The following is a 20,513-nucleotide window of genomic DNA, read 5'->3' on the forward strand; positions in this document are numbered from 1 at the left end:
AGGGAGGTGTGGGGGGTGTGTGTGTAACAGGTGGTGGAGGGAGGTGTGGGGTGTGTGTGTGTAACAGGTGGTGGAGGGAGGTGTGGGGGGTGTGTGTGTAACAGGTGGTGGAGGGAGGTGTGTGCACGTGTGTATATCTGTGTAACAGGTGGTGGGGGAGGGGTGTATGTGTTTAACAAGTGCTGAAGGGAGGGGTGTGTGTGTGTGTGTGTGTGTGTGGGTGGGTGTGTGTGTGTGCTGGAAGCTGGCTCTGAGCTGGAGATATAGGCTGGCTTAAACCTGGAAGGGCCTCCTGGCTGACCTTAGGATACCATAAAGCAGGCTAAGGGGCTTGAAGGCTGTGGGAACTCAGGGAGCTTGGGAGATTTCGCTCTTTGCTTTTGAGGTTTCTAAGCCAGGAACAACAGGATCAGATCTGTGTTCTGGAAAGCAGGTTCTGGAAGAGGTGCAGGAGAGTAGCAAAGACCCTCCGGCTGTTGTCTCCCAACTGGTCACTAGAGGGAGGTCTGGGCTCAGAAGTGGCGCCACACCCGCCTATTGTTGAGGGGCTGCTACTGTTGGGCTGTGAGGGGGCATGCAGCCCCTCACAGCAGGCTGTGCACACCTGCTAGATTACAGATGAGAGGAGGAAGGAAAGGAACACCCCGATGTACTGTGGAGACCTAGACCTCCATGCGTCATCTCCTTTCCGGGAGGTGAGGCCTCCTTCTCCTCCTGCCTTGCCTCAGTCCCACACCATGAGTGTGGACGCTCCACAGCCCAGCCTGCAGGGCCAAGCTTTGGCCAATTCCCACCAAGAGCTGCCCTGGGCTTAGGGGTGTGTACACAGGTAGGAAGGTGAACTGGAGGATGAGGCTGCAGAGGCTGAGAAGCAGGCTCGGGGCCACTCGGGAAGAGGATGTTGGGGTCCTGGGTCCTCAGAGCACAAGGGGGCCAAGGTCTCTGGGCAGGCACTTCCCTTGTGCGGATAGGGAGGGCTAGAGAAAAAGAGAGTGTCTCTCAAGGATGTGCTCTCTCGCTTAGACCTCAAGCAAAAGAATCTTGTAGTATTTCTGCCTTCACAGGCAACGTCCCACTCAAAGCTGAGCAGTTAGTGGCTTTTCAGTAAGAGCTGTTTGAATGAATGGCTTCTCTTTCTCCAACTCTGGACCGGCTTCTTGTATGACAGCCCAGTTACTTTTCCTTTATCGAGGTCTCTGTGGTTTTAAGAAAGATCTGCAAGTTCTTTGCTGCTCTCCTGAAGACAGGGAGCCTAATTCCTCTCCTGGGGTGGACTCAGAGACTGGCTTCTAAAAACAAAGCAAAAGTGATGGTGTGCAACTGTAGAAACTAGGTCACAAAAGGCACTGGAACTTCCTCTTCTTTCTCACTTGGATCATTGCTCAGGGAAGACCCCTGCCATGTCATGAGGACACGCGGCAGCTCTGTGGAGATGCCCACGTGTGTGGAACTGAGGCCTTCTGCCCTCAGCCAGGTTGGAAGCCGATGCCCCAGCCACATCAAGCTTCAGACGACTGCAGCCTGGACCAATGTCCTCCCTGTAACCTCCTGAGCCTCCCTAAGCCTCACCAACCACTCAGGCAAACTGCTCCCGGAGACACTGTGTGAGAACATAAAGATTTACCGTTTTGAGTAAATTTGGCCATATTTCCAGCAATAAACAACTGACACAGGCTTCAAGAGGACACGCTCTTATTTTCTTCCTGGGTTTTGCAGCCAAGAAATAAAACAAAAAGCAAATGTGGAAGGTGAAATATCACTTTCATTAGTGATAGGAGACCAAATTGCAGGATGTGGCTTAAGTCAATTGAGCCTGACAATCCCAAACCCCAGAATTTAGGTAGACACCCACACAGACCCAAGGAACACTGGTGGAGCAGAGACCTCCCCTTGCAGAGTAGAAGCATGAAGAAGGGGAAAAAACTTCTACTCAGCAGGTGGAATCATGCCCAACAGAGACAAGAGTATGGATCTGAGCCAAAGATACCCAGGTATTCTTCTCAAAATTAACAGTGGGAACAGGCTGGGTGTGGTGGTTCACACCTGTAATCCCAGCACTTTGGGAGGCTGATGTGGGCAGATTGCTTGAGCCCAGGAGTATGAGACCAGCCTGGGCAACATGGTGAAACCCCGTCACTATAATAAATAGAAAAATTAGCTGGGTGTGGTGGTGCATGCCGGAGGTCCCAGCTACTCGGGAGGCTGAGGTGGGAGGATTGCTTGAGCCCAGGAGGTGGAGGCTGCAGTGAGCCATGATGGTGCCACTGCATTGCAGCCTGGGCAACAAAGCAAGACCCTGTCTCAAACAAACAAACAAACAAACAACCTTCCTCCCCTCCCCACCAAAAAACCAGTGGGAGCAGTCACTGCTCCCCACCACAGCCACCGGGGAGGAGGGAGCAGTGGGGCAGAGTCAGTTCCAGAAGTTCCACTCATTAAGCTTCCTTTGCAGGAAGGAAACATCAGAAATGAGGAAGACGGTTCCCCCATCATATCCTTTCCTTACATCGGTGGTCCTGTCCTCTGCCCGCGACATCTTTCTTCCCTGTGGGATCAGTGCCCAGATGACTTCTGCACCCCCGGTGTTTTTCTGATAGTCTTATTCTTCTACCTGTCCCTACAGTGTCCTGGGAACTCTCTGTTAACTTGGGGCTTTCCATGGTGCTGCATGTGGACGAGGCCCTCACTCAGGACACAGGGAGAATCACGATGCTTCCAACGAACTTGCTATTTTGAGAATAAGATTTCATTTTCTTTTTGCCTGGCCATCTTTGTCCAAGCCTTTGAGGTACTGTTTTGTCAAATCATCCATGCTGATGGAACAAACCAACTTTGCAAGAATATTGTATAAATGTGAAATCTTCACTTAAAAAAAAAACAAATACTTTCTAAGGGAGGATGCTTTCGTTTTACAGGTGGGAACATGGTTCTGGAATTTACTTAATGTCCAGTAAGCAGAGGCAGTGAGCCAGCACAAAACGAAAAAGCTGCCATCCATTTTGATAGCTTGCTGATAATATATACATCTTCTGCATATGTATAGCTATTTCAAAGGCTGATTACATTTATTTCCTGTAAAATGGGAATCCAGTGAAATAGCTATTCTTCTGCTCTTTAAAATTCACACACTGAATCACTAGTCAATGTTGTCACATCTCCAGCCTTGGATATTCCAATCTTCTCTTCTTCACAGTTGATTTAAAAAACAAAAAGCTTGCTATGAGTTAGTATTCCAGACTGGTAGCCTTTAGGGCATCTTTGATATTTCTGTCTAAATTATGTGTCTACAAAGTCCTCACCATTCTTCCCTCTCTCTCTTAGATTCACTCTTCCACTTATTTTTATTTCTTCAAATTTACACAAGGAAAACCTGAACACAAAGTACAGAATTGCACAGAGTAAAAAGTGAGAGGTGCTCGCAATGGTTGTTTGTTTCATGGCTACAGATTTTCCCTATTCCAATCCATAGGCCCTTTGGCAACGTACCTGTGCCATGCATGTCACCAAGAGGTACCGTCTGTTTCCTCATCCCTTGAAACCGGGCTAACTTCTGACTTGCCTTGACCAGCAGAGCATGACAGACATGATATTGTTGAGTTCTAGTGCCTTGGCCTTCAGGACTCTTGCTGCTTCTGCTTTGGTGGTCTCAGAAGGAATGCTGTCTTGGGACACCACGGAAGCCACTCTAGCCTCCTGGGTGATGAGAGGCCATGTGGGCACCTGGGGAAGCCCAGCTGGCAGCCAGCACTAGGTGAACACAGCTGCATCTCTGAGTTCGGGGGAAGCCAGTTGAGGAGCGACCAAGCCCACCCACAGAATCAGGAAAAATAACAAGTTATTGTTGTTCTGAGCCTCTAAGTTTGTCATGCAGCAAAGACAACTGAAATTGTCACCATCACCCCTCTCTCGATCCCACTCTTCTTAGACCTTTTTCTTTTTTAAAATTTAATTAATTTTTTTTTTTTAGATAGGGTCTTGCTCTGTTGCCCAGGCTGGAGAGCAGTGGCATGATCATAGTTCACTGTAGCCTCAACCTCCCAGGCTCAAGCAATCCTCCCACCTCAGCCTCCCAAGTAGCTGGGACTACAGGTGTATGCCACCACACCTGGCTAATTTATTATTTATTATTTTTTTTGTAGAGACAGGGTCTTGCTATGTTGCCCAGACTGGTCTCAAACTCCTGGGCTCAAGCGATCCTCCCACCTGGGCCTCCCAAAGTGTTGGGATTACAGGTGTGAGCCACTCACTCTGTCCAGCCTTCTCAGACCTTTTTCTTCACATTACCAATATCCATGAGTATATACTAAAGTTAAAAAAATATTGGGAGACCAAGGCGGGAGGATTGCCTGAGCTCAGGATTTCGCCACCAGCCTGGGCAATATGGTGAAACCCTCTCTCTAGTAAAATACAAAAAATTAGCCGGGCGTGGCAGCGTGTGCCTGTAGTCCCAGCTACTTGGGAGGTTGAGGCAGGAGAATTGCTTGAACCTGGGAGGTGGAGGTTGCAGTGAGCTGAGATCGTGCCACTGCACTCGAGCCTGGGCGACAGAACGAAACTCCATCTCAGAAAAATAAATAAATAAATAAATAAATAAATAAATAAATAAATAAACAAACAATCAGTGGGATCACACTTTACATACTGACATATTTTCACATGATATACATGGATTGCATAATTCTTTTAAACCCCATAGCGTCCATCATTATACAGATGCGCCACACTGTATTTAGCTAGTTCCTGTTAATGGACATTTAGGCAATTTCTATTTTTTCACTACTATAAACGGCGTTGTAATAAATGATCTCATGCTTTCCAGTCTCTCTGCTCTGATCCATCCTGTTTATCACTGCCTGGGTTAAGGGAGGGGCAGAAACAGAATATCAGTGGGTTCTCGGGGGCTTCTGGGTAATTACTGCAGGGATTTGATCCTTGTACCTGACCCCTAGAGGCTAACCTCTGCTCTCAAGAAAACAGAGATTTGTGCACCACAGGCCACCACTGCTCCTTTCGCTCGTTACCATCCTCTTGGGCATTATTAAAGGACTGGAGATGACACACAACGATTTATAAAGGAAGACGGAGCTACAGCTGCATGTTATGGATGCTGAAGAAGAACGTGGACCCCAGCAGCCTTCGTGGTGTGGGCCTGTTTAAGAGGGTTTGCACTCATAGAGCACTCTAAATTCCCTGGAGTGGCTGGGCGTGGTGGCTCACACCTGTAATCCCAGCACTTTGGAAGGCTGAGGTGGGTGGATCGCCTGAGGTCAGGAGTTCGAGACCAGCCTAGCCAACATGGTGAAACTCCGTCTCTACTAAAAAGTACAAAAAAATTAGCCAGGCATGGTGGCAGGTGCCTGTAATCCCAGCTACTTGGGAGGCTGAGGCAGGCGAATTGCTTGAACCTGGGAGGCGGAGGTTGTGGTGAGCCGAGATCCCACCATTGCACTCCAGCCTGGGCAACACGAGCAAAACTCCATCTCGAAAAAACAAAACAAAATGAAACAAAACAAAATTCCCTGGAGCGTTCTGTGCTGTCTGGAAGTGTTTTTGGAATCTACCTGCGTGGCCGAGGTGTGGTAGGAAAGGATATGAGGGAGTGTGGGTGTCTATGATGAGAGGGGGACGCAGGGAATGGGCTTTGCATCTTGCGGAGGGATTTCTGCCCGAGGTGAGTGTGTGCACGTCACAGAGGCTGCTGACAGGGTGCTATATGTGCCTGAGTGTGGATGTGACCAAACTCGGGGATATGCTGCTGTTAAATGAAGCGAGGCATTGCCATGGCAACATAGCTCTCTGCTCCCAGCCAGATGCCAAGCCCTTAAATTATATTTTTCTGGCTGAAAGCACCTCAATTGCCTCTGGTCTCTAAAGCAATGGGACTGTGGGGGCACCAGATGCCTCACCCTTGTCTCCAACCTTTCGACAAAGCCCAAGAGGCCTGATAAGCAGGGGAGATGGCACGGGGGGCATGGGTGAATTTTATTTGTTGGGGGTGGGGTGGGACCTGAGGGTAGTGTCTGGTAAAGGGGGCTGGAGAGAGCCACCGACACACTCCACTTTTATCATCTCTTGATCCAGTGACCTAGCACTTCATTCCAGAAGGAAAGTGTGTATAATAATGCCATTAGAGTTGCCAGTCATTTCTTCCACTAATTGCTTCCTTTCCATCCATCCATTTTTCTTTGTTTGGTTTTGAAGAGTTAAGTCCTCTGTATCATCAGAGCCACAGGTAACTGATCTGGGGTAGACAACTGATCCAAAAAATGCCAAGCTGATTTTCTTCCAGCAATCTGGATTTAAGTCATCTATATGCAAGCAACATGGAAAACTGGGGACTGAAGGTGCCATGTCGGGGCAGCCCTGTGCATGTAAAATTAACAAAGAGGGTTGTAATAAGAAGGAAGCAGACAGGCAGAAAAAAACTAAGACCGAGAGGGAGGAAGAGTAGGGGAGAGTGGGGGAGAATGGAATATGGCAGCGGCTGTGGGTCCTGATGTTTTTACCAATTCCAGTTCCCAGTGAGGCTTGGCTGCACTTCCTGCCCTTGGTTGTTTTTTGTAATTTAGTGAGTTTGTGTCTTGTAGTGGAATGATTCCTGTTAAGGCATTAGGAGTATTCGGGTTAGGTTTGGCTGGTGATGCTAGCAGTGCCTTTCGGAGCCACATCCCCACTCAGGATAAACAGTGAATCCCTAGAAAAAAAGGCTGCTTAGATATGTGCAAATGCTTAAAATGATGCTGTCCCCCTTCTCCAGCCAATTATTTGCAAAGGACTTCTGTGATATATGTCACATTAAGAGTATGATGAAATGTTTTTCATTCAACAATATTTAATTGGGCAGCTACTATGTACCAAGAACAATTTTAAGTGTCAGGGAAATAGTGCAGAACAAGACAGAAAAAAAAAAAAAGAAAGAAAAAAGGAAAAAGCCTGCCTTTCTTTGGAGGATACAAACAATAAAGAGTAAACAAAAGATATAATAGCAGATAGTGCTAAGGGCTATGAACAAAATAAATGATTTTTATCATGTGAATCATACAGAATCATAAACTATTAAGGCTAAAAAGGTCTTCAAAATTTTCCAGATGCTCTTTTTCCCACAAGACCAATGAAACAATAGAGGAGATAATAAACGGCCTTTAGCCAAATAGGAGGGTAGTGAAGCTAAGTCTATCTCCTTCTTCATCCGCTTTTATGTCACTTCCTACACGAAGCTTGTCATTGCCAGATCTGGGTTAAATGCCCCTCCCACTGCTCCTTGTACTTGGCCCAAGGGAGCATACTTTTATGGCAACCCTACTTACGTAGGTGTTTTTCCCACTCATGGAAGGACCCGAGGGCAGAAACAATGCCTGTTACATTCACCTAACACAGTGACTCACTTCACAGATGCTCAGTAGTTGCTGGATGAATAACAAGGGCTTGATACCTCACTGACAGCAGCAATACTGATGTGTATTTCACTCCTTTAGGCAATTCTTACACTATGTGACCTTCCAAAGGCAAGAAGAGTTGGTTAATAACACAGACATATAAGACAGAGAAAAATCTTCCATAGCTAGAAACGCAATTTGTTCATGCTTTTCCTGTTGTTGAGCTTGGAGCCCTTCTGCTGAGCACCTGTTAAAAATGAAGATGTAAAGCCTGTAGGTCCAGTATCCAGTGGCTCTCAGGAAGTGCTTGATTATTGTGGATGAGAGCAGACAGAAGCAGATAGCCACTGGTGACCACACTTGTAGGCCTACGCTCCCTTTGGGGGATAGGACAATTAATACCTAATAAGAAAAGGGAATACACAGTGTACATCTGCACAAACACCTCTCAGTGTGCCAAACACAGCAGATTCCACCACTCCTGCCTTGTGCCATCGCCACAGAGAAAACAGAAATAATATACCATAGGGCCCTGTGGATATCAATGCTATCTGCTCAGCTATGTCCCTAGGAGAATACAGTAACCTTTTTCAGAGGACTATAGCCCCCACAAGTGGTTCAACCTTAAGATTGACTGTCTATTGCCTTAGCAACAAAGGCCTCCTATTTTTATTAGGGTTTCTGAGCACAGCAATGAACATGAATTTAGGATATAGAAAAACAAGGTAAGGGGCTGCTTCTCTTGCCTGGAGAGGTACAATCGAACATTCTCTGGCCAGCCCATGGTAAATCCAACTCAGAGACCAGAACTAGTGTTTATGATCGCAGCCAAAATCAGCTGCTTTTCCCGTGATTTAAGCCACGATTTAAGCCACTATCAGATCTTATTTATAACAACACAAAAACTTTAAGAGTTTGGAGAAAGATAAATTTCCTCAATTTTTTATTACTGCACATGATTCTTTAAAGTTTGCTACATATAACTTAAATAATTTAAAAATATATAAGTAACATGTGAATAATTCTCATAAAAAAATAAACACGGGGCTGGGCATGGTGGCTCACGCTTGTAATCATAGCACTTTGGGAAGCTGAGACAGGAGGATTGCTTGAGCCCGGGAGTTTGAGACCAGCCTGGGCAATGAGGTGAAACACCATCCCTACTAAAAACACAAAAATTAGTTGGGCATGGTGGTGTGCACCTGTAATCCCAGCTACTTGGGAGGCTGAGGCAAGAGAACTGCTGCAGTGAGCCAAGATCATACCACCACTGCATTCCAGCCTGGGCAAAAGAGTGAGACCCTGTCTCATAAATAATAAATAAATGTAAATTTTAAAAAATTAAAAAAAATCAGAGGCCAAAAATCACATAGTAGAAAGTACCTTCTATAATCTTCTAATCTCTCTCCTCCCCCCTATTACCCTTGGACATATCCTTTCCCCCCATGCATTTACAAACATATGTGCATATATAGATAAGACTTGTTTAGGCCGGGCACGGTGGCTCACACCTGTAATCCCAGCACTTTGGGAGGCCAAGGCGGGTGGATCACTTGAGGTCAGGAGTTCGAGACCAATCTGGCCAACATGGTGAAACCCTGTCTCTACCAAAAACACAAAAATTAGCTGGGCATGGTGGCCGGTGCCTGTAATCCCAGCCACTTGGGAGGCTGAGGCAGGAGAATCGTTTGAACCTGGGAGGTGGAGGTTGCAGTGAGCCGAGACTGTGCCATTGCACTCCAGCCTGGGCGATATGTGTGAAACTCCATCTCAAAAAAAAAAAAAAGACTTGTTTAGTTTTTACATATTAGTTTATATATATATTTACATATATAATAGTTTTACATGTTTTTACACTGTATTTATTATTTTGCAACTTGTTTTCACCAACCAAAATATCCTGGAGTCCTGTTGATGTCTGTCAGTACATTCTTGTGAAGGAATACATATTCATAATATTTCATAGTGTGTATGAACCATAATTTAATCTTTTTAGTACTGATTAACATTTGGGTTGTTTCCAGTTTTTCACTGTTATGAACAACACTGTGATAAATATCTTTTTACACATATTGTGTCCATGTATTTCTATAGGGAAGTTACTAAGAAAGTAGAATTGCTAGGTCAAAATTCATGTGAAGCCGGGTGCGGTGGCTCACGCCTATAATCCCAGCTCTCAGGGAGGCAGAGGCGGGAGGATAGCTTGAGCCCAGGAGTTCGAGACCTGCCTGGGTAATATAGCGAGACCCCGTTCTCCACACACACACACACACAAAAAAAAAAAAAAAAAAAAAAAAAGGACAAAAAAAAAAGAAAAATTCATGTGAACACTGATAATTAGCTTCCAAAGAGCTTTACCAATTTACATTCCCACGGTAGTACATGAGTGCCCATTTCCACACATCCACGCCTACAGTGAATATCCATTCATTCAACATATACTGAGTAACTACTATGTGCCAGGAACTGTACTAGACACCAGGGCACGTCTCTCCCTTGTGGCACGTACAGTCTAGTGGAAGGGGACAATAATTATTTATCATTATTTCCTTAAAAGGATTATTTCCTTATTTAGTAAATTATGTAGAATGTTATATCAGAAATGCTATGAAAAACCAGAGTATTTACCATACTCTGTAAAGAAAACTAGGAATGGCAGCGGAATTGAAACTTTCAATGAGGGTAGTCAAGGAAGGTCTCACCAAGGTGATATTTGAGCAAAGACTGGAAGGCAGTGAGGGTGCAGATCTCTGGGAGAAGAGCATTCCAGGCAAACGAAAGAGTTCAGTGTGAAAGTCTCAAGGTAGGGATGTGCTTGGCAACTTCAGAAGTGAAACAAGACAGAGTTTCACTCTGTGGCTGAGACAGAGTAGGTGAGAGGACCAAGAGGAAAATGGGGGACCAGATGGGTAGGGGTTTGTAGGCAATTGACAGAACTTTGGCTTGTACTTAGAGTGAGGAGCAACATAAGAGTTTTGAGCACAAGAGTGACATGATCTGTCTCAGGTGTTAATAGCCTCACTCTGGCTGCTATGTTGATGATAAAATATGGGGGAAGAGAGGGGGGCCAAGCATGGAAGGCGGAGATATTAGGATGCTATTGTAATAACCCAGTTGAGAGATGATAGTGGCTTGGGCCAGGGCAGTAACAGTGAGGTAAACACAAGTGGTTAGACTCTGGATACTTGAAAGGTAGAGTCAACATTTCCTGTGGGATTAGAAGTAGGATGTGAGTGGGCTGGGCATGGTGGCTCACACCTGTAATCCCAGCACTTTGGGAGGCCGAGGTAGGTGGGTCACTTGAGGTCAGGAGTTCGAGACCAGCCTGGCCATCATGGTGAAACCCCATCTCTACTAAAAATACAAAAATTAGCTTGGTGTGGTGGCACATGCCTGTAATCCCAGCTACTTGAGGTGGAGGCAGGAGAACTGCTTGAACTTGGAAGGCAGAGGATGCAGTGACCAGAGATAGCACCACTGCACTCCAGCCTGGGTGACGGAGAGCGAGTCAAAAAAAAAAGTAGAATGTGAGTGAAAGAGAGTCAAGAGATAATGTAATTAATTTTGCCAAATAAATGGGAACAAATGTACATCTATTGCTTTAATTTGCATTTCTATCTGCTAGTGAGGTTAGCATCTTTTTAGATGGTTATTGGCTATTTGTATTGTTTTCTTCAGAAAACTTCCAGTTTTGCTTTGTTCTCCTTTAGTTTTACTTGGTTAACACTTTATTTCCGGCCGGGCATGGTGGCTCAAGCCTATAATCCCAGCACTTTGGGAGGCTGAGATGGGCAGATCACGAGGTCAGGAGATCGAGACCATCCTGGCTAACATGGTGAAACCCCGTCTCTACTAAAAAAATACAAAAAACCAGCCAGGCGAGGTGGCGGGTGCCTGTAGTCCCAGCTACTCGGGAGGCTGAGGCAGGAGAATGGTGTAAACCCGGGAGGCGGAGGTTGCAGTGAGCTGAGATCTGGTCCTTGCACTCCAGCCTGGGCGACAGAGCGAGACTCCGTCTCAAAAAAAAAAAAAAAAACAACACTTCATTTCCTTACGAAAAATCTTGCTGCTCATAGGGTAACTTTTGTTTGCTGTTTATCCAACCTCTGTGAGATTAACTTCTCATTTTAGAAATACAGCATTGCAGAGGTGGTAGGTAACATAAGAATTACTTCGCAAGCTCCTTATAGATGAGATAACTGGGGCTCAAAAAGGTTCACTGAGGCTCAGCTGAAGATTTAGTCAAGGTCACACAGCTAAGTGTTAGAATTTTTACTGGAATTAGCTTTTCTGGTAACCACTCAATGTTACTTTCCATTTACTGTACCATCTTATCTTAATCAGAAGTCTTTTTTTTTTTTTTTTTTAAGATGGAGTTTCACTCTTGTTGCCCAGGCTGGAGTGCAGTGACCCGATCTCGGCTCACTGCAACCTCCGCCTCCCGGGTTCAAGCGATTCTCCTGCCTCAGCCTCCTGAATAACTGGGATTACAGGCACCCGCCACCATGCCCGGCTAATTTTTGTATTTTTAGTAGAGACGGGGTTTCACCATCTTGGCCACACTGGTCTTGAACTCCTGACCTCGTGATCCACCCGCTTCGAACTCCCAAAGTGCTGAGATTACAGCATGAGCCACTGCACCCGGCCAGAAATCTGTCTTACCAATAAAATTAGAGCCAACAAACCCATTTCCAGAAGGGCTCAAATTTGTATAGGTAGCTGATCAAAAGGAAAATCAGTAGAAATTTACCATTCAGGCCAAGGCATTAGATTTGCATCGTTTCTACTGTGACCTTGGAAACAGGAGAAAACAGGTGAGGTGTCTTTCTGTCTAGGTCCTCCTGTCAATCATGTTGAGATCAAGTCACCCCAAGGGCTCCCTTCTGCCTCATTACCATTCTAATCTGCCTTATTGGATCCACCTAGGGTAGCGTCTTTTTTTTTTTACTCTAATAAACCAAGATTTTACATTAAGGGAAAAGAGAAATGGGGTAAGACCAGCTTATCTTAGTGACCAAAGAACTGAGAAACACTGGAAAGCCAAGTCTTGCTGAGTCTGTCCTGTCTGGCAGGACATCTATGTCTGAGGCCCTGGCACCCTTCTAGGAAAAACCAGACATGGGGTGCAAAACATGGGCAACAGGCAAGAGGCTCTACCGAAATAATAAGTAGAGAGTAGTGAGTGGATCCACCTTAACCAGACATATTTTAAAATAAGAGGAAGTGCAGAGAAACAACTTCTTCCAGCCTGGCCAACATGGTGAAATCCCATCTCTACTAGAATACAGAATAATTAGCCAGGCGTCATGGCATGTGCCTGTAGTCCCAGCTACTCAGGAGGATGAGGCAGGAGAATCACTTGAACCCGGGAAGCGGAGGTTGCAGTGAGCCAAGATCGCGCCACTGCACTCCAGCCTGGATGACAAAAGCGACACTTCGTCTCAAAAAAAAAAAAAAAAAAAAGTTTTTTTTTTTTTTGGTTGGCTGCAGTGGCTCACACCTGTAATTCCAGCACTTTGAGAGGCCGACGTGGGCGGATCACAAGGTCAGGAGTTTAAGACCAGCCTGGTCAACATGGTGAAACCCTGTCTCTACTAAAAATACAAAAATTAGCCAGGTGTGGTGGCAGGTGCCCGTAATCCCAGCTACTTGGGAGGCTGAGGCAGGAGAATTGCTTGAACCCAGGAGGTGGAGGATGCAGTGAGCTGAGATTGTGCCATTGCACTTCAGCCTAGGCGACAAGAGCAGAACTCTTGTCTCAAAAAAAAAAACACAGGTTTTTGGTTTTTTTTTTTGAGACGTAGCCTCACTCTGTCACCCAAGCTGGAGTGGAGTGCAGTGGCGTGGTCTCTGCTCACTGCAACCTCCACCTCCCAGGTTTAAGCGATTCTCCTGCCTCAGCCTCCCGAGTACCTGGGATTACAGGCACGTCCCATGATGCCTGGCTAATTATTTTGTATTCTAGTAGAGATGGGGTTTCACCATGTTGGCCAGGCTGGTCTTGAACTCCTGAGCTCAGGCAATCTGCCTGCCTCGGCCTCCCAAAGTGCTAGGATTATAGTCACAAGCCACTGTGCCCACCTTAAAAAAATGTTTTAAAAAGATTTTTAATGTCAAAAATATCAGACAAGCTAGGCACGGTGGCTCATGCCTGTAATCGCAGAGCTTTGGGAGGCTCAGGCAGGTGGATCACTTGAGCTCAGGAGTTTAAGACCAGCCTGGGAAACATGGTGAAATCCTGTTGTTACCAAAAAAAATCAGAAAAGTTAGCCAGGCAGGCCTGGTGGTGCTGGTAGTCCCAGCTACTTGGGAGGCTGAGGTGGGAGGGTTGTTTGAGCCCAGGAGATTGAGGCTGCAGTGAGCCGTGGTTGTACACTGCACTCCAGCCTGGGCAACAGAGTCAGATCCTGTCTCAAAAAAACAAAACAAAACAAAAAAATCAAATAACTCTGGTGCCCAGTAGATGGGGTGGGGGAGGGGGGCATGCAGAAAGAGAAAAACAATTAAAAATCAGAAATACAGAAAAGCACAAATAAGTATCAACTGTAATTCCACCATCATTCATGTTTTGGTATTCACATGATTCCAGTTTAAAAAAAAATGTAAACATTTCACCCCTGAGACGTCTGAGCAAAAAAATATAGAATAAAAATGTCAACATTCTATACAAAATTAGGTTACTAAGGACAGTTTTATAATTGGATTTCTCACCTAAATATAGTATAAACATTTCCCCTTATCTCTAACTATTCTAACTAAAACGTGGCCTTTAAAGGCTACATAGGGTTATGGCATATCCAGTATACAAGCTCCACAAAGGCAAGCACTTGTGCAGCTAAAGAACAGTGCTCAGTAGCCATGTGCTAAAAAAGTACACGAATTTAACTAACTCCCGGTTGCTGGATATTGAGCATATTTCAAATTTTCTCTATTATAAATATTCTCACACAAAAATATTTCTGGACAGCTCTGATTACTTTTCACAGACTTAATTCCTACAAGTGAAATTTACTAGGACAAAGGGTACACATTTGAAAACATTATTAGGATGACCACATAAATTATCATTGAACGAGAGACCACTTCGGAGTGGAAAAGGAGATCCAGGACTACTCTGGTCAAAGTAGGATAAAAAGTCACACATTACATGATGCCAAATTGTGCCTTAGGGGCTATAGCAATTTACATCCTTACTAACAGAGTATCAGAGAACCCATTTTTCCGGGCCTAACATCTGTGACTTTACTTTTTTTTTCTGAGATGGAGTTTTACTCGTTGCACAGGCTGGAGTGCAATGGCGCGACTTGGCTCACTGCAATCTCCGCCTCTCAGGTTCAAGTGATTCTCCTGCCTCAGCCTCCCAAGTAGCAAGGACTACAGGTGCCCGCCACCACTCCCAGCTAATTATAATTATACATTTTTTTTTTTTTTTTGAGATGGAGTCTTGCTGTTGTCACCCAGGCTGAAGTGCAATGGCACAATCTCAGTTCACTGCAACCTCTGCCTCCCAGTTTCAAGCGATTCTCCTGCACCAGCCTCCTGAGTAACTGGGATTGCAGGCGCCGGCCACCATGCCTGGCTAATTTTTGCATTTTTAGTAGAGATGGGGTTTCACCATGTTGGCCAGGCTGGTCTCAAGCTCCTGACCTCAAGTGATCCGCCAACCTCGGCCTCCCAAAGTGCTGGGATTACAGGTGTGAGCCACCACGCCCGGCCAATTTTGTATTTTTAGTAGAGACTGGGTTTTGCCATGTTGGTGAGGTCAGTGTTGAACTCATGACCTCAGGTGATCCACCCGCCTTTGCCTCCTAAAGTGCTGGGATTACAGGCATGAGTCACAGTGCCCAGCCCTGTTTTTAGGGGCAGGTTTTTGCTGTTGCCCAGGCTGGAGTACAGTAGCACAATCGTACCTCACTGTAACCTTGAACTTCTGAGCCCAAGTGATCCTCCCGTCTTAGCCTCCTAAAGTGCTGGGATTATAAGCATGAGCCACTGTGCCTGGCCTACTCTTTTTTTTTTTTTTTTTTTTGAGCTGGAGTGCAGTGGTGCGACCTCGGCTCACTGCAAGCTCCGCCTCCCGGGTTCACACCATTCTCCTGCCTCAGACTCCCTGTAGTCCTCAGACTACAGGTGCCCGCCACCACGCCCAGCTAATTTTTTTGTTATTTTTTAGTAGAGACGGGGTTCCACCGTGTTAGCCAAGATGGTCTTGATCTCCTGACCTCGTGATCCGCCCGCCTTGGCCTCGCAAAGTGCTGGGATTACAGGTGTGAGCCACCGCGCCCAGGCAAGCCTGGCCTACTCTTGACGCTATATATATACGTCCTAGATCAAACCTAACATTTTTTCTTCCTTTAGTATAAAATAATAAGGCCTGGCACAGTAGCTCGTGCCTGTAATCCAAAATGTTGGGAGGCTGAGGTGGGTGGATCGCTCAAGTTCAGGAGTTTGAGACGAGCCTGGGCAACGTGGCAAAACCCCATCTCTACAAAAAATACAAAACTTAGCTGTGTGTGTGGTGCGCGCCTGTAGTCCCAGATCCTTGGGAGGCTGAGGCAGGAAGACTGCTTGAGCCTGGGAGGCAGAGGTTGCAGTGAGCCATGATCATGCCACTGCACTACAGCCTGGGTGACAGAGCAACATCGTCTCAAAAAAAAAAAAAAAAAAAAAAAGAAAAAGAAAAAGGCTGGGTGCAGAGTGGCTTACGCTTATGCCTGTAATTCCAACATTTTGGGAGGCCAAGGTCAGCATAGTGGTGCTCGCCTGTAGTCCCAGCTGCTACTCATGAGGCTGAGGTGGGAGGATCGTTTGAGCCCAGGTCAAGGCTACAGTGAGCTGTGATTGCGCCACTGCACTCCAGCCTAGGTGACAGAGTGAGACCCTGTCTCAACAGGGGTGGGACAGAGGGAAGAAAATCTTTTCCTTGGTCCCAGTTCTTGGCTTCAGGTTCTTTTCTAGAGTCCTTTCTAGGGGTCTAGGTTCCTTTCTAGGTGCCCACAGCCTTTTTCCATAAAGGGCTAGATCATGTCTTTAGGCTCTGTGGGCTATACGTCTCTGTTGCAACTACTCAGCTCTGCTATTAAAATACAGCGTGAAAACAGCCAGCGATATGGAAATCAATTAATGCAGCTGTGTTCTAATAAAATTTATTTATCGGCACTGAAATTTAAATTTTATGATTTTCATGTGTCACAAAATATCCTTTTGATTTCTCCACAACAGTTCAGAAGTGTAAAAACTATTCTTAGCCCATGGGCACTACAAAAATGGGAGGTGGGTCATAGTTTGATGACCTCTAACTTAGAAAATGTATTTTAGACAATTAACCCTAGGCAATCACGCTCCTGTAAAAAAACAACCAATTTTTCCTTTTTACCGGATTACATAATTTTCTGTTTACTGCCATAATTTTCTGTTGACTGAGTTACATTATATACATCTTCAATCATATGTGCTTCATAAAAATACGCAAATAAAAGTAGAGAGAGAGCCAGAGGAAGTGGGGACGGCTCGAGGGAGGAGAGAGATGGGGTGGGAGAGAGAGAGCGTGAATATTTAATTGTGCAAATGATCTGTTCACCATCTCAGGAGACAGGAATGTGCTATTCTCTTGGCTGGCCTGTTTCTACCTGCTTCTCATAGCATAAACGTCTCACTTCATCGAGTGTGAGTCTACAATTTGGATATGTGTTTTTTGCACAACATGGTTCCTATACACAGACCAATGCCTTTCTCTGACAAGCAACTGAAGAAAGAATAATTTGTCTTAATGCTAGACTGTCTGTTGGATTTACTAAATGACAGTATGTTGGTTTCTGTAGGTCACATTTAACATACATTGTAGAAAATTTAAGGTTAACAGTGGTAATCTTACACAGTGGTATTTTTTAATTATGTAAGATTTCTATTATACATTAAATTTAGAACCTAGGCTGGGCACAGTGGCTCATGCCTGTAATCCCAGCACTTTGGGAGGCCAAGGCGGGCAGATCACCTGAGGTCAGGAGTTCAAGACCAGCCTGACCAACATGGAGAACCCCCATATCTACTAAAAATACAAAATTAGCCAGGCGTGGCGGTGCATGCCTGTAATCCCAGCTACTCAGAAGGCTGAGGCAGGAGAATCGCTTGAACCCGGAAGGTGGAGGTTGCAGTGAGCTGAGATTGTGCCATTGCACTGCACTCCAGCCTGGGCAACAAGAGCGAAACTCTGTCTGAAAAAAAAAGAACCTAGCTTACACATAAGAGATCAATCCATCATTTTCACTCATTTAAAAAACCCTATTACCATATGAACTCAATACTCAATGCCAGTAATTTACAAAGGGGGCAGGACAGAGGAGACATGCAAATTTAATAATACGCATTGCAAACAGTAGGTACCAAACTGGCTTCCAGCCAGTCCTCCACACAAGGAAGTTAGGATGTTTCAAAGAGCCCATATAATAAAACAATTTTGGCACATCATGTTTCTAGAAAGGAGCACTTAATTCTCTTTTAAATACCAATATCCCTTTAGGAAGATGGTAGTCAATAGTATCTTCATTTTGTGAATGAGGAAACCGAGGTCCAGAGAACTGTAAAGTAACCTGGACCACAATATAGTGAGTCAAATTGTTGGGGATACAAAGATTAAAACTTGGCGTTGCCTACATTTTCCAAGCCGCCTACCCTCAGACAAAACAGCAGTGACTGGAATATCAAGAAATGTTCTCTCTTCTGTGAGACAGCCACAAAGAATACTTAGGGCAGAGCAGGGTGGTGTAGGGCAGAAACAGTTAGAGGGCTTCAATAGCATGAACAATACAGCAAAGAAAAACAGAGAAAAAAACCTAATTCCAGATACACTAAACCCCAAAGACAGATATAGATCTTTAATTTAAAATCAAGTGAGTTTATTCATGGAGAAAACAGTAACAAAACACCCTTGGGACTTTTTTATTTCAACAATTAAAATTGCATTAAAAAGCCAACAGGGAGTTTGGAGACCGAAATGACATGTGGAGAAACTAAATTCCCCTTTCCTTGGGTTTACATACATTTATCTTTTAGGCAACAGAGATAGTTGTGATTAATTTCTTTTCTAAGAGACAAGATTTTCCAGTTCCATTGTTTTCCAGTTCCATTGTGAGAGCCAGAGAAGATCAAAGAATTTGATGATGACTGAGGGAGTTAAGAAGATGAGACTAATAGCTGGTTCACGGAACCACAATTTCACCATAAATTACCAGATGCAGTGGAGGGAGGGGTACTGTATTTCCCATTAATAAAATCTGAGGTATTTAAAGACTCTGCAGACATACAAATTCGCTTCTACCTTCCTCAAAGGCAATGGCAGAGGCTGAGAAGGCTGTCGTGGAAGAACATACCTCCTTGGACTGACTTCTCAACATTACAGCCAACATGTAACTAGGATCAGACCATGTCAAACGCTTCTCTGAGCAAAGTGGCTAATGAGTTTACTTCTGCACGGGTTCCAAGGCCACAGTGTGATCATCAATGAGTTCTTCCCTGTCTCTGTTTTTGGCTTGTCTGGGTGCTGAAGTCCATGGCAATACGCAATAACATGGTCATTTATGGTAAGCAGGTGCCTGAGTAAAAGGATGGGATCTCCAAGTCTCAGCTGTCGGGGTTTATCCTGGCCCGTTTTACTTGGCTATTCTGGTCATCCAGATGGCAGAAACCTTCTGTACTGACGTCTATTTTTTTATCCTCGATGGGTTCTAGAGGGAAATTCTGGTCTGTGGCCAGGACCTGTCGGACAGTCATGTTAACACGAGCAGTCTTCAAGTAGCTGGCACACACCTGCCAGTCCTCCATAGAACAGGGCTCTATCATTGAATCTCTGGGGAGGACAGCAGGGAGAGGTGCCTCTAGGCAGTGAGGCAGGCCTTCCCCGTCTGGATTTGGAAGGACACGAGGGACCGCGTGGTTCAACAGGCGGCTGAAACCCGACATTATCATGATGTCACCACTGTGCATAAACATGGCCGTGGGGGCCTCATCCCTTTGAAGACCACCCAGGAGAAAGATGGCAGACTGTCCAAAGCTACAAAAAATAAGTAAAAACAACACGCAAGAGTAAGTTTTGTTTATTAACTATGACTGGGAAAGTTACTGCCAACTGTGTTATTTTCTAATTTCAACTTGATATTTATTGCTCCCAAATCCTCCTTTTAAAACTGTGCTAAGATCCTTCTCTTCTGGCTTGTGTCTATGAGTGACCAACTCATGACCTTCTACCTATACTTACGACAGCCCACAGAACTGCTGCAAAATAAAATCTGATGCAGTTAAATAAGCAAATGAAGAACTTAGCTTTAACATTATCCATTTAAGTTTTATTGATGCTTTTTTTTAAAGACAGAGTCTTATTTCGTCACCCAGGCTGGAGTGGCTGGAGTGCAGTGGCGCGATCTCAGCTCACTGCAACCTCAGCCTCCTGGGTTCAAGTGATTCTCGTGCCTCAGCCTCCGGAGTAGCTGGGATTACAGGCGTGGTCTTTAATTAATGTGTCTTTGAGTCTTTCAATAAAATCATTTGAGTTCTTTACTATGTTTACCATTCTTCATTTTAAAGATAACGCAATTAATAAAAGGCACTTTGCTGAGATACAGGTGCAAAACTTGGCACAAATTTAAACTTACTTTTAGGGAGACAAGGAGAATAAACCACTCAGGCTTTTGTGCTTTGCTCTGTATTTTGCTCTTCTATTCCAAAGGTCACTCACTTTGCTTTTATGGCCTTCCACTTGTCTATTCCACAGAGCACTGACAATACCTTTCATTATAAAAGGTAGGCTATGGCCAGGTGTAGTGGCTCACACCTGTAATCTCAGCACTTTGGGAGGCCAAAGTGGGCAGACTGCCTGAGTTCAGGAGTTCACGACCAGCCTGGGCAACATGGTGAAACCCCATCTCTACTAAAATACAAAAAAAAAAAAAAAAAAAAATTAACTGGACACGGTGGTGTGCACCTGTAGTCCCAGCTACTCAGGAGGCTAAGGCAGGAGAATCGCTTGAACCCGGGAGGCGGAGGTTGCAGTGAGCCGAGACCACGCCATTCGACTCCAGCCTGGGTGACAGAACAAGACTCCGTCTCAAAAAATAAAAAATAAAAAATAAAAATAAAACAAAA

At 45.1% G+C, this 20,513-nt stretch overlaps 1 protein-coding gene across 1 annotated transcript in view; it reads right to left on the reverse strand.

The window, feature by feature from the left end:
* Nucleotides 1–16,511: 16,511 nt before the first annotated feature.
* Nucleotides 16,512–20,513, reverse strand: part of ALKBH1 (alkB homolog 1, histone H2A dioxygenase) — a 33,656-nt gene continuing 29,654 nt past the window's right edge. The window contains exon 6 of the mRNA XM_037984325.2: nt 16,512–19,425. Coding sequence (XP_037840253.2) covers nt 18,996–19,425 — 430 coding nt within the window. The 3' untranslated portion in view covers nt 16,512–18,995. The remainder of the gene's footprint in view (nt 19,426–20,513) is intronic.

This window comes from Chlorocebus sabaeus, chromosome 24 (assembly GCF_047675955.1).
Source record: "Chlorocebus sabaeus isolate Y175 chromosome 24, mChlSab1.0.hap1, whole genome shotgun sequence".
Classification (NCBI taxonomy): Eukaryota; Metazoa; Chordata; class Mammalia; order Primates; family Cercopithecidae; genus Chlorocebus; species Chlorocebus sabaeus.